At 34.6% G+C, this 20,469-nt stretch overlaps 1 protein-coding gene and 1 long non-coding RNA gene across 2 annotated transcripts; one reads left to right on the top strand and one right to left on the bottom strand.

Annotated features, from left to right (window-relative positions):
• Window positions 1-6,965: 6,965 nt before the first annotated feature.
• Window positions 6,966-7,880, top strand: LOC113355696. The gene is made up of 3 exons (XR_003362586.1): window positions 6,966-7,087; window positions 7,189-7,310; window positions 7,689-7,880. It is a non-coding gene; the product is annotated as an uncharacterized LOC113355696 (long non-coding RNA).
• A 6,615-nt stretch (window positions 7,881-14,495) lies between these two features.
• LOC113355695 (cytochrome c oxidase subunit 5b-2, mitochondrial-like) lies at window positions 14,496-16,859 on the bottom strand. Its single transcript, XM_026598617.1, has 6 exons — window positions 16,588-16,859; window positions 16,380-16,462; window positions 16,224-16,274; window positions 15,244-15,310; window positions 15,045-15,124; window positions 14,496-14,936 (listed from the first exon to the last, which is right to left on the bottom strand). Exons 1-6 carry the CDS (start codon window positions 16,739-16,741, stop codon window positions 14,880-14,882), a joined length of 492 nt encoding a protein of 163 aa, XP_026454402.1. The 5' UTR covers window positions 16,742-16,859; the 3' UTR covers window positions 14,496-14,879.
• Window positions 16,860-20,469: the final 3,610 nt, after the last annotated feature.

The following is a 20,469-nucleotide window of genomic DNA, read 5'->3' as shown; positions in this document are numbered from 1 at the left end:
ATGTCCCACTGATGAGAAAATGAGAAAAAGAAAATTCTGTTTAGCATCAAGATGTGTGTTCTGCAAAAATGTTGAAGACACCTTAGAACATATCTTATGGCATGGTGACTACAGTGAAATAGTATGGAAATGGCTTGGAGATATGTTTTTTTATGTGAATCCAAAATCTTTTGAGGAAATTCTTAAAGCTACTAAAGGAAATAGTCCAGAAGTACAAGAGGTATGGAAAACTGCAACTCTTATCACCTTACAAGAATTGTTGTTCTTAAGGAATAAGTGTGTCTATGAGAATGAGAAGTTAAATGATAATAAGGTCAAGACCAGGATTATACATTTTACTGCAGAGTGTGAAGTGAGAATGACATCTCCAATGTGGAATTCATCATATGATCTGCAGGTGTTGAAAAATTTGGTTTAAAATGTAGATTGGTAAAAGTAACAAGAATACAAGAAGTTTTCTTCTACTTACCTGAAAGCAACTATTTGTTACTCTGTTGTGGTGGAGCCTCCAAAGGAACCATGGGATTGATGGATTTGGATTTATTGGCAGAAATAGCAGTAGAGATTGTGTGATAGCTGTGTCTGGTAGTCTAGGAGTGGCTACAAACTATTATGCAGAAGTCATAGATGTCTTATTTGCAGGGGAATGAGCAATTCAAAATGGTTATTTACAGCTCATTTTTAGATCAGATTCACAAACAATAATTGAAGCATTCAGAACTATGGAGATTTCCTGGTTTGCAATCTCAAGATGGACTAATATCTGCAAAAAAGCATTGGACTGGAGATTCATTCACAGTTACAGAGAAGTAAACTTCTCTGCAGATACTATGGCAAAAAAAGGTGCAAATCTTCAAAGGGGCGAGTGTATTGTTTACAATCATAGACCACCCTGCCTAACTCAAATGGAAAATGAACACCAGGTTTATTATAGATTCAGTTAGAATAACCCTCTAACTAAAAGCTGTATATGGGTGCTTCCTAAATGGGCTCTATTTTTTTTTTTTTCTGTTAGTGGGCTCGTTTTATATCTTTTTGTTCTTTAATCCATTCATTGGGTGATCTTTTGTAAACTCTTTGGAAATGTTTGGTAATCAATGAAAATATTATTATCAAGCAAAAAAAAAAGTTGTCTGAGATACAAGCTCTACCTTACTCTGTGGAAAAAGTTTCAACACAGTTGAAGTTAGTAAAGAAATAGACAAGTGGCATCATATCCAACATGAATTCACTAAGCAAAAATCCAGAGATAAATTTTTTAAAGATATGGATTATAACAACAAATATTTCCATACTTTAACAAAAAAGAAAAAGAGCTAGACATAATATTTATTCAATGAAAGATTCTGAAGGTAATTGGATTCACACCAGAGATGAGATAAGTGAGTTGTTAACAAGACATTTCAAATTAAGGTATAAGTACTTTATTTCTCCAATTGTAGAACAACATTATAATCATTTGCCTACTTTAATCACATAAAAAGATAATATAAAACTTATAGAATCTCCTTCTGATGATGCGATTTTCCATACTCTTAAAAGAAGGAAAATTGTTCTGCACCTGGACCTGGAGGATTTCAAGCTGGTTTTTATAAATCTCAATGGAATATAGTAGGTGTTGATGTTTGTGATATGGTATAGAAGTTTTTTTCTTCTAAACACCTTCTCAAGCAAATGAACAAGACTAAAAAAAAAGCAATCTCTTTGATTCTTTTCTTCTAAATACCTTTTTACAAGCCATGCGCTCTTTATGAATTCATGCCAATAAGTTTGTGTAATACTTCTTACAAGATTATCTCAAAAAAATTATTAAGCAGAAGGAAGCCTCTCATGGAGATAATTGTTTCACCATATCAAGTTGATTATGTCTATGGAAGAATGATCAATGATAATACAATTATTGCCCATGAATTAATTTATTTAATGAAGAGGAAAGAAGGTGAAGGAGGTTGTCTAGCTCTTAAGTTAGATATGTCAAAGGATTTTGACAGATTAGAATGACCTTTCTCATGAAAATTCTCAAAAGTTTTGGATTTTATGAAGATTGGTGTAAACTTATTCATCAATGCATAAGCACTATAATTCTTTTTTGTTCTTCTTAATGGGTATCCATGCATGGATTTCAATCCAACTAGAGGTATAAGACAAGGAGATCCTCTATCTCCTTATCTATTCATTTAGCAATGTAATGGTTCTCAAGAACAATGGTTGTTACTCATAATTCTAAAAGTATCAAGGGTATCACTGCTGCTAGAGGTGCACCACCCATTAATCATCCACTTTTTGCAGATGATTGTCTTATTTTTACTCAGGAAAATTCAACCAGTGTGAATAATCTTCTTCAAGTTTTGCAGGATTTTAGTTCACAATATGGTCAAGTCGTTAATTTGACAAGTCATCGATTCATTATAGTAGCAACATGAATCCTGAAATTTGTAATACTCTTAGTCAGATTTTAGGTGTTAAACCAATGGATAAGAATGGGAAATATTTGGGTTCTCCTCTGATTATAGGAGTATATAAAGTTAAAGCATTCGAGGATATTCAGACTGCATTTGGAAGAAATTGGGAAATTGGAAAGGTGGTACTATGCATCAAGTTGGAAGAAAAACTATGGTTAAGGCAGTTCTCAACATTATTCCTACTTATCAAATGAGCACATTCAAAATTCCAAAGAAACTGCTTAACAATCTAGATTCTATACAAAGACAATTCTGGTGGCGTTTTAAATCTAATAGAGGTACCAACTTAATTGTTTGGCAGAATATGTGTTTATCAAAGGATCTTGGTGGTCTTGCTTTTACGGATATGGAAATGTTAAATCATTCATTGCTTAACAATCTAGCTTGGAGAATTTTTCATCAAGAAGATCAACTGTCGGGTATGTTAGAGCATAGTTCGGTTGAATCCACCAAGCGTTGCTATGTCAAGTTTGGTTGTCATATTTTAGTGAATCAAAACGCATCTAAGAGTCGCTTGATTATGTACAATTTCGTATAGGTTAGACTAGAAAGTCTAGGATTGTGAGACATACAAGTATTACTCGAAGACCTTAAGAATGTGAAGAAGTAACGAGCTACAAAGACGATATCATCCTTCCTCTTGAGTTTAATAATATTGACTTGAATTGTTTCGTTCCTAACGTATCTTTCAAGTCTTGCTATATTGAAAACATAACTACGAATCTGTGAATGATTACACTCTAGTAGTGAGACATGATCACATGATCATAGTGTTAAGGAATTAAGATACGAAGTATAACGCTTGTCTTTTGAACTTCATATATATGACATCGACATAATCATATGAATGATATTGTGATTATGTGAATGGGTAAAGGTGAATATTTCACCCTAGGAAACAATGTTTATATTTGTTTAAAGGAAGTACATTCATGAACTTATTTTATGAATCGAAAGGGAAATCGCTAGGCTTATTGGTATTGTTATTCATTGCATATCTTTGGATTACCAATATGTGTGAGTTAGTAGAACCAATCATAACTTGTTATGTATCTTGGTATAACTAATCACAGTGCCTGACTTATGATTTGGTATGACTGGTTTTTATTAATTAGTGTAACCGATCCTAAGTAATAACCTGAGATGGTATGATCGATATTTGTAATTGGTGTGACCAATCCTAGTAATTGGTGTGACCGATCACAAAATAATTGTGTAATCGATCGTTGTAATTGGTGTAACCGGTCCTGGTAACTGGTGTGACCGATCAAAGGCAATATCATGAGTATATGGTAACCGGTCCTGGTAAGTGACGTAACCAGTCCTGGTAACTTGTGTGTTTGATCACAATTAATCCATATTGAGGTAGAATCGATCCTAGTGATTGGTAGAACCGATTGAACCCATAATTGTATTTTGATATTTGATCAATCACATAGTTGTCTTGGAATACGGATGAACCAATTCTAAACTTGTTTGGAAGTGTGGTATAATCTAGGGCTGTCAATGGGTACCCATTACCCGGGTCCGGAACCGGAACCGACGTATTCGGGTCCGGTTCCGGGTCCTTAAATTGGACCCATTAACCATTTTGGACCCGGCGGGTAATTACCCATATATACCCGTTTATGAACGGGTCCATCCGGATCCTACCCGTCGGGTACCCGCGGGTATTCGGGTATTTCATAAAGGTTAATTTTGTAAAATCCCCAGCGAAATTAGGTCATATATAAGGAAAGGATGAGAAGCTCGCCCCCATTCCGATCTACTTTCTTCTCCTGCCTCTGCCTGCAGAAGTAGTTAGAGCTTTCACCACCCATTCCGATGAATCCGATCTACTGTTAATGTTGGCGTTAATCACTTAATCCATCAAAGATTCAAAGTGTGTTATACTGTTATTACTAAGCTCAGACTTGATAAGGATAGGAAGTCGCTCTTGGATCGTAACTCGTAAGGCCAAAGGTAGAGCTGCTGCTGATAAAGATAAGGGTACCAAGTTTACTACTGATGATGTTATGCAGAACGTTGATTGATTGATTGGTGGTTCATCGATCCTCTCTTCAGGTTATTATTATATTGTTTTTAGGGTTTCTTTGTTATGAGTTATGTTTTCGTTTTAGGGTTTCATGAATTTGGGGATTTTGAAAACATGGATTATTATGATGATGATTATGGTAACATTTTGTCTATGAAATTGGATATTTTAGGTTTTAATTTGTTTTTTTATGTTATTATTGAATCTGTGAATGGTGAATGGATGTTTTGAATTTACCCCTTTTGTTTCTTCTTACTCAAGAGGAAAGAATTTTTTAATTTGCAGTATTGGGTGTTACTTTAGTGATTTTGAATTACTGGTGAATGGGCAATTTTTTATGATTCTGAAAATTTGTTATGGATTACTTTATGACACCTGATAGGCTGATACAGATGTTTGTTGGGTTTTCCTTGCAGAGGCAACATGAAAAGTCAAACAGGAAGTAGTGTTGGTGATCATTGTGTTCCTGTAAAGAAGACTAAAGTTACCGTTTCGAAATCCCCGTGTATGCCGCCTCCTAAAGCTGCCGTTTCGAAGGCTGCAAAGAAGAGTAAAGTTGTAAACTCAGCAGAGCCGAAAAAAGTAGAAACTATAGCCAGTGAGTCAAGTGATACTGGTGATTCTGATTCTGATCATATAGAAGCGGCAACAACAGATGTGGTTCCGTCACCTACACGTAAACGCAAAAGAACCTCAAAGTATTGGGCTGAATTTCAAGAGGTATTGATAAAAGGGAAAACACACGGAGAATGCAAGCACTGCAAGAGGAATATTGGTGCGGAGAGCAAAAATGGGACAAGCAGTTTGAGGAAACATCTAAATAGTTGTATGGCGTACAAAGGAGCACAACAGCAAATTAACCAAATGTTCTTGAAAGCTAGTGAAACACAAGATGGGTCAGTAGCTGCTTACAACTTTAAGTTTAACCAAGAAGTAACTCGTGATTGTATTGCAAGAATGATTATCTTGCATGAACTCCCTTTCTCATTTGTAGAGTACATTGGTTTTAGAAGGGTGCTGACTTCATTACAACCCAATATTAAACTTGTGAAGCGGAACACTACGAAGTCAGACTGCATAAAGATTTATCAAATGGAAAAGAAGCATTTGTACGATATTTTTAGTAAGGTACAGAGTCGCATAAGCCTTACTACTGATATGTGGACTTGTACCACTCAGAATAGAGGTTATATGGCTTTGACAGCTCACTATGTTGATGAAGAATGGAAGATTCAGAAGAGAATTTTATCTTTTAACGCTGTGGATGTGCAACACACAGGAGTTAACATTGCAAAGGTACTGATGGAGCAGTTGTACAAGTGGAATATAGATAGGAAGATAGCTTCAATTACGCTGGATAATGCTTCAACTAACAAAGTCGTGGTAAGTGAACTTCTTGCTCAGCTAAAACCAGATAATGGATTACTTTTGGATGGGGAATTATTCCATGTTCGATGTTCTGCTCATGTAGTTGCCATTATTGTTGATCATGGGATGCTGCAAATTAAAGAAGAAATACAGAAAATTAGAAATTCAGTGAAATTTATTAGAGGTTCACCACAAAGACAACAAAAATTTAAAGAAGTTTGCTTGCAAGTCAATGCTCCTGATAAAAAGTTGATTCAAGACGTTGATACAAGGTGGAATTCTACCTATCTGATGCTTGAAACAGCACTTCTATTTCGGGAAGCATTTAACCGGTTCGGGAAGATTGAACCTGATTTTCTTAATGTTGCTCCAACGAGTGAAGACTGGAATAATGCAAGTAGTCTTTCAATCTGCTTGAAGGTCTTTTATGAAGTCACCATTCTCTTTTCAGGTACGTCATACGTGACAGTTAATCGTTATTTTGATACTGCTTGTTCTTTGTATTTAGAACTTCGTGAGTGGTGTGATTCCGATGATGCATTAATCTCAAAAATGGCAGTGAATATGATGAAAAAGTTTGAAAGATATTGGCAACTTACTAGTAAAACATTTGCAATAGCTTCCATTTTAGATCCTCGGTTTAAAATGAAATTATTGGATTACTATTTCCCATTAATATATCCTGGTAACAGCGAGGAGAAGAAGTTAGAAGTTATGGAAGTCTTGAAAAGATTGTATAATGAATATGCAACACATTATGCTTCTTCATCTCATGTATACTCAGCAAACATTTCGACAAATCAAGTGAACATGGAAGATTCAGTTGGTAGTAGTGGTAGTACTTTATCTTCTCAAAGTTCTTTTACTTCTAGAAGGAAAGGTTTGACGGCATTTCTGGAAGAAAGTTCACAACATGACGTTGTTCGCACAGATCTAGAGCAATACCTATCAGCTGATGTTCACCCTATTAGAAAAGGTAGTGGTATTGATCTGAATGATTCTAGTTTTGATGTTTTGGGGTGGTGGAAATTTCATGGACCAATGTATCCAATTGTAGCAGTGATAGCTCGTGATATATTAGCAATTCCCGCGTCATCGGTGGCTTCTGAATCTGTTTTCAGCACCAGTGGTAGAGTTGTAGATAAATTTCGTTCTTCAATGCTTCCAGAAACAATTGAAGCTCTGATATGCACACAAGATTGGATAAGAAGTGCGCTGAAGAGTAAGTAACATATTCAATTCATGTTTGCTATTATATCAATTTTAGTTAGTGATTCATTTACTATGGTTCTTGTACGTCAACTAACTATTTTATTGTGTTAGATGAGGGATATGGGTTAGGTAGTACTTCACTTCAGACTCTTTTGGAGGCAATGGAGGAGCTCGAGTCAGACGATGATGATGCAACATCGCACATTGTCTAACTGACTGACTATCAATTTAAGGTAAAATAACCAGCTAACCTTAGAATATGCACCCTGTACCCAGGTCTCCAATTAGATGAGATAAAGTAAATAAAGGTAGAAAAGCAAAACAAGATAAAGTGCATGAAAAGAGTAGAAACAAGAAACTTCTTACTGTGTATATATGTATATTCATTTTCAATCATCCTCTTACATATTTTGCTACAATGACCCTCTGAATTACTTCAGCATTTCATAGTTTTCTTGCATACGTATGATCAGATAACCCTAATGAATAATACTAATAGAGAAGATTTATGGAGCGAATTACTAAATCACATGCAAGGTCTTTGATTGTGATATGGTTGCTTCTGTTTGGTCAATTGGGAATATGATCAACTGTTTTTGTTTCTCTTGCAGGAACAATTGGAAATATGATGGTTGGAACTTCTTTTTGGTATATATATATTATATAGGCATAGCCAAAGAACATGCGAAGTGCGCGAACTACATCCTTCTTTTTTGTATATGTACTTGTGAAGGAAAAACGCATTTATCTTTTGGGGCTTCTACAGTTTATAGAATGATATGTCTGTCAACTTTTGTGGTTATAATACGACAGACTATAGACATTAAGGCAGGTACTGAATCTACTGATGGAGCAGTTATCGGCTAAAAACATGTCTGCCAACTTTTGTATTTAGTATTTATCATATATAATGGCAGATTCTTACTTATAGCTAGGAAAGTAACTTTGATTTTCCTAATCTAAGGATTCTAAGCTCAAGTGTACTCTACTTTTGTATGTATGTTAAAGATGGTCACTTGGGAAGTCATATAACTGATAATCTGATATAAGTTTGTGTTTTTACCCGATGGGTACCCGGACCCGGTGATTACCCGTGACCTTTACCGGGTCCGGTTCTGGGCCAACACATTATGGAACCGGCCCCGGAACCGACGCTGATATGTCGGGTCCGGTTCTGGGCCATGTACTACCCGGGAGGACCCGGACCCGTTGACAGCCCTAGTATAATCGATTACAAGATTGTAAATATGAAAGAGGATTTACAAAAGATATCAACATACTTTGAACACGAACAATTATCTTTTATTGTTCAAATATATTCCTTAATTACTCAAGGAGATCTCGGTCCGAAATAAATTAGTAATCTTTTAATTAAGGTTGTTAGTTTTATATGCTTTAACTACAAGCAATTAAATACATATCTCTAGAGAATAAAAATTAGTAATGTGCATTTACTAATTGGAGATTTTCTATTGAGAGATTTCAGAAAATATTGGACAAAGTATTTCCAGGAATTATGAAAACCGATTTGGGTATTTATTGCATATCTTGAGAGTATTCGGTTTTGGAAATTCCTTGGTGTCTAAATATTCTTGATCTATAAATACTCAAGTTTGCATTTCTAGCAAACTATCCTAAGATCCAGGCAAACTTCATGTTTTTGTTGTTTATGGTGGAGCCGTCTATTCGGAGAGGAAAGTACCCTAATTAGGTGAAATCTCTTACGACCGCTCGTTTAAAGACTTCTGTGGGATCAAGAAGCTCTACGAGTACCGTTGGTGGGAAACTAGATAATTATAGTTTATTAGTTTTCGATTGATTTAATTGACTAACGGTTGTTGAACTTTGATTGAACCTAGTTTGTTTATTATTGAGAATCTTCTCTTCTGATATAAGATTCACTCAAACTAGATCGAAGTGTCGACGGGATCTTTAGAACTGTTTGTAGATCTAAAGACATCTTGTGGTAATCCATTTTTAACAGACTTTGTTTTGTGCGTGATTGATCACAAGAGATTCACGTGGTGTTGTGCAGGTTTAATTGAAGATTAAAGAAGATTTGAAGACAAAGAAGATTTCTTATTGGTTTCTCATATATTTGTGTAGCACAAACCTTGATCGGCTAGGATCCAACTAAAATCGGATTTATTCGATTGATTAGTTGTGTGAGATCGGCATCGCTTTATAGTTTCTTGTTGGATTATATATTGATTGATTGCAAATCTAAACTATGCTACTTCGGTAGCTATTGGATAGATTTATCTAACCAGGAAAATGAGTTTATTAGTTTAAACGGAGGAGCCTTTGCGTATGACTTGAGATATCTTCATCTGAAAGAATCAAGAGAGTTGTTACCAAACAGATTTGTTGTTCCTTTACTGTTTGGAATACGATCCAAAGGAATTGTTCCAGAGCATGCACTTATCGAATGTCGGAAGCAAGGGATACTGAAGAAACTAAGTGAACTAGGTTTAGTTTCTTGGTCTCAACTATACGAAGTTGGTTTAAATTGACAAAGATCTATTTAGAGCATTTGAAAACGTTTTTAGATTCTTAGAAAAACTTAATTCGATTAAGAATATGAATTATTATGATTAAAGTTATGTACCTGTGAAATCATGTATTCATGATGTACAAACTACGCTTACCACCAACTCATGTGAGATCGATAAAAAGATGTCTGATGAGTTCAGTGTAGGTTCTAATTGTCGGAAAATGTCCCTTCTTGGTCATAAGAAAAGAAATTCAAAAAATTCCAATAACCCTGAGTATCATCATTACTTTGATTATACTACTGGTACAGTTTACAAATATTAACTGGAAAAGCTGTGTGAGAATCTCTCTGTACAGGTGGCCTCTTGGTAACAAGCTTGGCTCTATCCCATTTGTATATAGCTTGAGATGGGGCAAGTAACGGTTGAGTTCTTTTTTGTACTTGGGTTAATCTGTTTTTCTTCTTTTTTTTCCAAGGAAAATTAAAGTGTTGAAGTTCTTCCTACTTTCCTTTAATGCATGATATTGATTCTCTCAGTGTGCGAACCTTGGATTACGAAATCCTGCTTTTCTTTTGTGGGTCACGGTTCAGGAACGGGTCCAATCCCATTAGATGGTTTATAAAGGTAGCGGTACGCGTACCCTTCTTCTACCACCCTTCTTGTCCTCGTTCGTGAACAATTCTAGGGTTCATGATTTTTCTCCATTAAATCACTTTTGGAGATCAAAAAGTAAAAGGGTTTTCAAGGAACATACCAAGTAAGTCTTCTCTTTCTTTATTCTCTCTCAATTTCTAGCTTTCATGAGGAATTTCAAGGTTTCAAAAGAGGGTTCAAAAAACTTGGGTTCTTCATCTTCATCTAGCATGAACTTACCTATAAATCAAAGTTCTATAGGATTAGATTTGTCAATTATTCATGGCAAGGTTTTAAAAGAAATTAGATTTTGTTAGTGGACATAAAGAAGATTTGGTATGTTTTGAAAAGTTTAATCTTGGAAACATCTTTGATGGTCTTGGTGAAGGTTTTGACACTTTTACAAGAATCTTCTATGCTAACATCTATGATGTTAATTATGATGACATGTAATTCAAGACCATGATAAATAGACAAAGAATTTTTGTTAATAGAGAGTTGATTTCAAAAATCACTAAAATTCCCCTTGGGAGTTTTCTCCTTCCAAGACCTAGTCATGAAAGCCATCTTATGAAACCATCTCTATGGTCTTTGTGGTAAGAGTGTTGATTGGAATGAAGGGAAATTTCCAACTACTCATCTTAGTCTTGCTTTGATGTCTTTTGGAAAACTTGGTATCTCTAATATTTGTCCCTCCATGATTGAGAATTCTCGTTGGGATCGTGAGTTTGCGGAGTTGGTCTATTTCCTTGAGTTGGGAACTCAAAGTTTCGACATTTTTGGGTTTATCATTTATCAAATGTTGTCGATTGCTTCTTCCAATAAGAAGTTATGTCATGGAAACCGAGTATCTGTTTCAAATGCCAAACGGATTCTCAACTTTCGTAAAGCACAATTTTACATTGAAACTCAAATCTGATCTGCTTTGAAATATATAGCAAGTAGATCTGCTTCATCCAATATCTTAATTTTCGTAAACCGAGTATCTACTTTGAGTTTGAATGTCATTTCCCTTCCTACTACGTGGATCAGATTTGATCTACTTTGAAATGTAGGGAAGGAATATTCCTTCTAAGTAGGGCTATGTGAGACCATGGTTTTGTAGATTTTTCCCTACATTTAGGGATAGGGGATGGAAGACGTGCACCATAGTGCTTGGACTTATATAAATAGCAAGCAGAATACAGATTTGTAATCGTTTTTCCATGCCCATATTGATACTGCAGGAGTTTAAACGCTAAACCCTCCACTACTTGAGTGAAAGGAGAACATACTTGGGATGGAAGATATGCTATTGCTACTATTGGGATGGAAGCTATGCTATTGCTACTATTACCAACGCAATAGTTGATCGCTTTAATTAAAAAATTTAACGTCTTGGATGAAGCAAATCATAAACAGTAGTAGGAATTACCTATAGGTACTATTATAGTGGTATTAGTTAGTGGCAGGTCCACCCATTAAAGCCCAATAACCGGAGGTCCATAGTTTTAAAGAAGAAGAAAAATTAGACCAAAAATTTTATTCCCAATTCCTAAAAACGTGCGAGATTATTGGTGTACGTATTTATAATACCCAAATTAACCTTTAATGCAATAAGTATATAAACACGGGATTGATTATTTTTTATAGATTTATTTTTTCTTTTCTCTTTCCTCTCACTGCTGCTGCTGGATTTTGATGAAATCCAATTCATTTTCTTCATCCTCTCTCGTTTGTATATTATGAAAAAGTTCTGGTGATGAAGATTTTTATAAGGTCTTGATCGATTCACGAATCCAAGATCGATTCTTTATATGGAGCTTTTGGTAAGTTGATCTAATCATTAATTAGTTGATGTTTGATTATGTTTTCCGGTCTTCGTGCTTGATTAGATCTGATACTTTAATTTCCTTTTGTTGGTCTTTGATTTGTTTTTAGTTTGATTTTGTATATTAATCATCAGTACGTATATGAAGTACTGGTGGTTTTTGATGAAAATAGTCCAGATCTAGTTATAAAATCATGTTTTACGTTCATTTCGTTACTAGATATGATATTTTTAGTTTCATTTTTGTTGGCTTTTGGTTTGGTTTCAGTTTTCTTTTGTGTATTAACCATCAGTACGTATATGACGTACTGTTTTCTGTGTTTACTATGCATCTATAGGTTTGGTTTCAGTTTTGGTTGTGTATTAACCATCAGTTCGTATATGACATACTGTTTTTATGAATCTTGATCGTAATTATTCGATTTTTTTGGGTTAGATTATGATTTTTTTAGCTTATTTGAACTTTCAATTTGATTATGTTGGTATTTTCGTTTCTTTATTTTCTCAAAATCATGTTTTTTTGTTGTTTCACGGGTATTATCCGGCAGTACATATGTTGCATACTAATTTGAACTGCTTTTGATTTTGTTTTATTCTTAGTTTTATTACTTGTTGTGGTTTGACCCATAAGTACATATCTTCGATACTAAAATAAGACTCTCGATTATGTTTTTCTGACAGATTCATTACATGCGGTTTGTTTTTTAGTTCATGAATCAGCAGTACATATGTGACATACTGATACGAACTGCTTTTGATTATGTTATTCTTAGTTTTATCATTTGTTGTTGTTTCATCCATAGTACATATATGCGATACTGAAATAAGACTCCCTCGATTCTGTTATTTTTCTTCATGGAGCTGTTTTAGATAGTGAATTAGCAGTACATATATTGAATACTGAAAAACTGCTTTTTGAATCTGTTTTATGCATAAATTTTAGTCAGTTAATTCTTATGATTTTGGCAGTACATATATGGAATACCGAAATAAAACTAATTCATGAGTAAGTATGCAAAATACTGAAATATGTGCTTTGATTATGTTATATTCATGGATTCATCAATTCCTCTTTACATTCAGTTGATTTTTAGTTCATGAATATGCAGTACGTATATGTCGTACTGATAAAAACTTCTCCTGATTCTATTTTATTCAAATTTTGCCACCTGTTTTTGTTTGATCCATGAGTACTTATGCGAAATACTGAAATATGTGCTAGTTTTGTATAGCTTATTCTGTGTTTACTGTGCATATATAGGTTTTCCTTTATTTTTTCTACGATTTAATATTGTATTGAAAAAATATTAGAGATTAATTTGGTATGATCCTACAATATATGCGATGTAATATGTTTTCTAATTTATTTTTCATTGATTCTAACAGACATATACTCTACCTGTAAGCAGTGGCAGCTGATATATACTCGAATAAGTAAGCAGCAGATATATACTCGAATTTGTGAGCAGTATTGTATAGAAATATGTACTCAAATTTGTAAGCAGTGCAGCAGATATGTACTCGAATTTATGAGCAGTGTAGTATAGAAATATGTACTCAAATTTGTAAGCAGTGCAGCAGATATGTACTCGAATTTGTGAGCAGTGCAGTATAGAAATATGTACTCAAATTTGTAAGCAGTGCAGCAGATATGTTCTCGAATTTGTGAGCAGTGCAGTATAGAAGATATGTACTCAAATTTGTAAGCAGTGCAGCAGATATGTACTCGATATAATGATGGCACACACGTTTGACAGTATGGGGTATTATGGTCATTTCAATATTTTCAATTAATTTTGGACCTCCAAATAAAAGAAACTTCTCGTTGAACCCTACTATAAATAATTATATGATGGGCTTAGGACCAACCAACAAATTTCCCAACATTAATGCGTTGGAGTCGTGAGAACGGTTCACTTAACGAGGGGTTGGCCCAACATTGACCTGAGCTGAGTGTTGATGTCCGTGGTGACTGGTGAGCCATTAAAGAAAGATGAAGGCAGTGCGGTAAGAGAACAATTGTTTTTCAGAAATAAAAAAAAAAGAAAAATTTCTTTTTTCTTTTTGCAGTATAATGGGTATTCTAGGATAACGGGAGCTCTACTTACAATACTAGGAGGGATAAAAAGAAAGTCTTTCGGACCATTGGTGTTCTTTGGAACCACTGGTACCATGCTTGATTTTATCGTGGGGGTCACTGCTTGCGAAAGAGAACACGCTGAGCGAAAAATGAAGCTTTTTGAAGAACAACAATATCTCTCATCAACTGCTGATGCTGCTTTCACAGTAGAGTTGGGGACAAATTCAATGTAATGGCCAGTAGCAAACGTCAGTTTTGCCGCTCAGCTCGTACGAAGTAAAACATGTAATGGGATGATAATGCTACTGTTCTCTTGTCTATGAAATTTTCCATCGTAGACTCATAGCCACATTTTGATGTCTTTTTGGTTTGTAACCTGGAACTGCATTCTCTCCAAAAATTAATTTTGCATTTTCACGAAGCTTGATTATTTTGAGCTAAACATTTATAACAATGCTACATAAAGGTTGATGTTGCAGAATCAGCTAAAAAGTAAACAACACAAGGGAAAAGTGCCTGGAAACTCAAGTTTGTCAAGTGAAAATATAAATGTTGAATAAAAACTGAGCCATATTCAAAATAGCATTGAAAAAGAAGCTGAGGCTGTAGAAAAGTTCCCGCTGGTCCAATGGATAACCAGGCCATCAAAACAAAATACCACCGACAATAACGGCGTCGAACGCAAAAGAAAAACTTCAAAACTCTTCTGAAATTTCAATGTATGACCTTTAAATAAAGAAAAGACATTTCCATCTTCTCGCCGAAACTAGAAAATACAAGCACATTAGTGGTGATCATCATGCCCACCGTCAGGAGATCCTCCAGGGCCAACTACTTCAAGCTGACATCACCATGTAGTAATAATTAAGCAGCGTAAAATGAAAAAAAATAAAAAAGAAAAGTACATCACAAATATTAAACATAAACCAAACAATGCTTTGCTAGTTACCTCGAAATGCTGAGTACAGACAGGGCATTCATGTGGTTTTCCTTTCTCCAGCCAAAACCAAACAACATCGTGCTCCTCTTCTGCAAGAGTTTAAAGGAATTTGATTGCTTAATCATTAGGTTATACGACGGGCTAAAGCTTCCAACTAAATCATTTAGATGAGAAACAGAAATAGAAAGAGAACTTGAAAGCGGCTTACCGCCTTCACCACCAGGGCATCCGACAATTCTTTTGTCAAAGGTTGACTGTATAATGGCAGGTGCATCCTACACATATCAGATCAAGGGGAAGGATATTATATGCCAGACGGTGGAAGGGTAAGACCACTCAATTATCTAAAAGTACTTACACCGCACTACTACTGACCAACATATTAAAGATACAACAAGTGTTCAGAAACCCAGATGAGGCAGGGATAATGACAAACTTAAAATCACACCCTGTAATACTCATTTTAAGGTTATAAACTGCACTTAGTATCTTCAAAAGATTTTCACAGTGCAAACGTTAAAAATGCATCAATCTAATATGCATCATCATTCGACCTCTATTGTTATCTAACATTTCATTGACATCAAAATTAAGTCATCTTCTTTCACATCATGTTAGTATCCTTAAGACACCATACAAAACCTTATTACAGTTCATAATAGCTACAATAACTGAAAGATAAGAAGTAAGGTGCCCTAAGAGCAAGAGGACTTATGTCCAGGTTACTGAAAACATTCCATTCCATGGTTCCTCAACTCTAAATGTCCATAACACACACAATGTAACATAATCTCTGTACAGTGTACCCATTTGTTCTCAACAGTAATATGGTCAATAATCCCAACAATTAGATTTTCAAACATAAAACTAATAATCAAGAATTCACCAATGTACAGTATAAATAAAAATCTTATACTCAGAATTATAACATTGCATGGTCCCCCGATTTAAAATGCTTCATAACCCATAAAATGTAACACAAATTTCAAACGAGGTACCATTTGTTCTCAAAATTTCTCCGTTTTTGAATCAGTAATCCCAACTAGATATTCCTTTAAACAAGGTACCATTTGTTCTCAAAATTTCTCCGTTTTTGAATCAGTGATCCCAACTAGATATTCCAAACATAAAAGTAATAACCATATACAGTACAATATCAAAAGCAAGCTAATAATAATAATAACTCACCTTGGTACCGAAAGGACCTTCAGGATGATCCATTGCATACAAATCAATTCCCTGCAAAACCAATATCCAATCATCATCATATTACGCAAATATCACTTACAAGACACGGAAAATGAATTACAAATCTAAAAAGAGAAATGAAACAACTAAACACACCTTAAGATCAGCTTCAATCTCTTCTCGTTCATGACCAGTTGCAATTGGCATTATATCTTCCACCGTTTTCCCCACTTTTGATACTACAACAAACAAAATTATAAAAATTAAAAAAATTAGATCAAAAGTAACTAAGAAAAAAACCCTAAAAAATAGACGATTTCTTTTTTCATAAGATCCTGAAAAAACAAATTAAGGCTTTTCCTACCTGAATCGGCTTGAGTAGAGAAAAGATAAGATGTCCTCCTGAACGGTGAAGAACAGGTATTCGTAGTAGTCGAAGAGATTGAATTAACTGCTCGATGATTCTGATTCATGGCAGATCTCCATGGTTTTGATAAAGAACAAGCTCTTCTCCACATCTTTCTTTGATTGAATTTTTATAAATCAAGAAATGAAAAATGAATGAAATCTTATGATTCTTCTCAGTTACCCTTTCCGCTCCTCTTGGCCTCCTCCTCAGTCTTTTTTGTTGTTGTTTTTGATGATAAAAGGAGTGAAAAATGCTGAAGGGGTCTTGAATATATAATAGCCCTTGATTTTCGTCAAGTGTTTTGTGTCAATACATGATTAGCATAGTGTCATTGGGTATATCGATTGATGATGTTCAGTAAGTGGAAATTTGGCACGTGTTTCCCCATCAAACGTTGACTTTAACTTTGGTTTTAGATTTGGCGGGCCAGTCCGTCCGAGCAGCCCGACTGAACATGTCTCGATTTTGGTTTTTTTTATCCGTAAATTCATTAAAACTTAAAAACGATCCGGGCTAGTAATGCATGATGAGCAGAGTCATCTAACACGAAATATTACTAAGGAATACCCAGTTTCATAGGCTAGGAATTACCAATAGGTACTATTCTAGTGTTCTTAGTTAGTGGCAGGTTTACCCACTAAAGCCCAGTAACGGTAGGTCCATAATTAAAAGAAAAGAGAAAAATTGATTTAATTTTTTAAGCCCAGGTCCTGCACACGTGTGTAAATATTACGTGCATTTTTAGAATTCCCAAAATAGCCTTTACTATATATAACAGAAACATAAGCCAATTTCTCTCCATATTCTTTTTCTTCTCAGATTCAGTTTCTCTCTCTCTCCCCCCCTCTCCCTCTCCTCTTCTCTACTAATGCGGGAAATCTTGCTTTTCTTCATTCATTTTCTCCATTCTTTAATTTTTAGTTTTTTGTATTAGGATAATTCTAGTGCTCATTAGATCTGATCTCATCTCATCTGAGTATTTGCTTGTTTTTCAGGGAAGGAGATGTGTTTGGAAGGAGAGGAAATCGACAGCTTAAACAACTCTGGAGACTTCGTGGATTATTAGAACGATTATCTGTTGCACTCATTGTTCTTTTGATCTGTTGTATCTCTCTTTTCACTACTTTCAAGAGTACTACCAATCGCTCTGGGATTCACTCCGGTGTAAGTTCTCTCACACTCTTTAACTCATTTCTGTTTCCATTCGCGTTCATAGACATGAATCAAGTTAAGCCCCAGGTATTCAGCAAAAAAGATTTTTATATTTGATGAGATTTAGGAAGAAATTATCATCAGCAATCAAATTATTGTTGTATTGTGTGCTGGACACAATCTGAATGATTGGAAATATTGGGAATGATGATGGTGATGATATGAATGGGAACCTATTTTCTTTTTCTTTTTCTTTTTCTTGATCTTGCATTGTTTGGTGATTTTTTTGATCTGTACATATATATGGTCCTTTTTGATGTTTGATTTTTCGATCTCCATGCTTGATTAGTTTATTCTCGTGAAAATAGGTCAGATCTAGATGGATCCTCACATTTTTTGTTTATTTCGTTATGAGATTTGCCTATACTAGTTTCTTTTTATTAGTTTTAGATTTTTTTCACTTTGTTTTTCTTTATGAACCAACAATACATATATGATGTACTGGTAGTTTTTGATGAAAATAGTTCAGATCATGCTTGTTTGTTGTTACAAATTGTTTGGATCAACAGTACATATATGGAATACTGATAAAAATTGCTTTAATTTTGTTGTATTTATAGTTTTTTAAATTTTTTTTGCTTGATCTAGAAGTACATATATGCAATACTGAGATATAACTGTTTTGATTTTGTTGTATTTGTAGATTTATAAGTTTTTTTTGACATGCAGTTGATTTTTACTTATGAATCATAGGTACATATATGGAATACTGAAAAGAACTTCCTTATTTGATTATCTTTTTGTTTTTCACTTCAAAACCACGCTTGTTGTAGATTCAGATGTTATTATCCACAAGTACATATGTCAGATACTGATATGAAGTGCTCTTTGTTGTGTTTGATTCATAGTTTTGTCACCTTTTTAGTCTTATCCTTCAGTAAGTATGTTAAATATGGTAATATGTCTTTCGATTCTCTTATTTTTCATAGATCTGTCACCTATTCTTGTCATGCAGTTGATTTGTAATTCAAGAATCTTTAGTACATATGTCACATAGTGATAGTAAGTGCTTTTTGTTGTGTTTGATTCAGTACGTGTGTGAAATACTGAAATAGATTCTAGTTTTGTTGATGTGTTTTACGCGGTACGTATTCATATACAGGTTTGTACTCGCCATTTTGCAGGTACAACCATGGTTTAATTTCCCTCCTTTTGGTATTGCTTCTTTTTCTCCCGCTGATGTACCTATGAAATCCATGAAAAGTAGATTACTGTGTAGAATAGGCTTTCATTGGTGTTTCCTTTTGCCGTGTGTTGTTTTTGCTGCTCAAAACCACCGTTACTCCATTTACTGCCTTTTGGTATTGCTTCTCAACCATATGTATCAAACGACATCAAAGTTGGTGGGAGACAACCGGCCGTTGATGATGAGCATATGGAGTTGGTACTATGGTGTTGAGCTGTTAATATTGAACTAAAGCCCAACTGCTATGGAGTTGCATTAGCCAATACAGTCTCCATGAGTCGTGTATACAAATAACTAACCTTAAGTTAATTACTATCAAAGAATATTCCTATCTTGCAACGATTGTCGTTTTTAAGAATGCATTTTAGCTCCAGTTGTTCTCCCTGACACCAATGTTGATCTTTTTTTTATCAACTCTATATACAACTAAATGGTTAACCATTTCTTTATTTTTCCTTTGCAGGAAGAGTCGACCAAAGATGAGAAAAATGCTATTGAAAAATCGCACAATAATAGGGATTTTCCGGTGTAGAATGATTGCTCTCACAGGTTTGGTTCAGTTAATATGTTAACTTAACTTTCTTATTTATCATCTGGACAGTTGTTAATGCTGACTAAGTTGAACACATCAGATGAAACAATGGTTTTGATAAAGCTTAGGAAATGAGCATAAATTGGAGACATGGCGTAGAACTCAGGAATTGATTTAGATGTCTTTGAAAAGAATTCTTCTTCAGTGGAACATTAATTGATTTTTTCCATGACCATTGTCTTCTATATTGATATTAGATGATTCAGGAGTTTGGGTTTTGCTATTTTATTATCCTATCGAGTATATATTTCCATGACAATAATAGAGCCTTGCAAGCAGATTAAATTTATTAATATGTGCGCATATCTGAGTTGCATAACAAATGTGACATAGAGAACTTCGTTGTTGGAACAGATGTGTACTTTTCTCAGTAACACTCAAGGTTGGGGTTCCTTCATTGATCCACCGAATTGCAATCCCTGTGCTTGCTTAGAACCATTTTTATTTTAGATGTTAAATTAATGTCTCCTGCGTTTCAGATTCGGCTCTTCTTAGATTTGATTAAGCTACTGTTGATAAAAAATTTCTCATTATGGTAACAATCGACAGGTAAAATCATTGATAACCTCCCATGGTAATTTGAATTTAATTACACCCCTTTTAAATTCTTTATGGCTATGATTGAGGAAAACTACTAATGTTAGCTTCGGGGTAAAGCGCAGCTTATGCTGTAAATGTCTTCTCATTGTTGATACTAATGTTTTTTTTTCTTTTCTTAATGTATTAACTGTTTGTGTATTAGATGCTTTGGATTAATGGCAGGGGCATCAAGAATGCCAATTATGTGCTTCCAGTTTAGTTTTTTGGTTGTCGATTAACTGTAAGAAACTAGCAAAAACAAAAAACA

Source organism: Papaver somniferum, chromosome 3, assembly GCF_003573695.1.
Source record: "Papaver somniferum cultivar HN1 chromosome 3, ASM357369v1, whole genome shotgun sequence".
NCBI lineage: Eukaryota > Viridiplantae > Streptophyta > Magnoliopsida > Ranunculales > Papaveraceae > Papaver > Papaver somniferum.
This window is presented reverse-complemented; position numbering and strand designations above follow the sequence as displayed.

Coding starts and splice junctions, on each gene's coding strand:
- LOC113355695 (XM_026598617.1), bottom strand. CDS start 16,741: ATGTGGAGAAGAGCTTGTTCTTTATCAAAACCATGGAGATCTGCCATG. Junction 16,275..16,379: donor AGATTGAAGCTGATCTTAAG/GTGTGTTTAGTT, acceptor TTGGTTTTGCAG/GGAATTGATTTGTATGCAAT. Junction 14,937..15,044: donor TCTGTACTCAGCATTTCGAG/GTAACTAGCAAA, acceptor TGGTGATGTCAG/CTTGAAGTAGTTGGCCCTGG.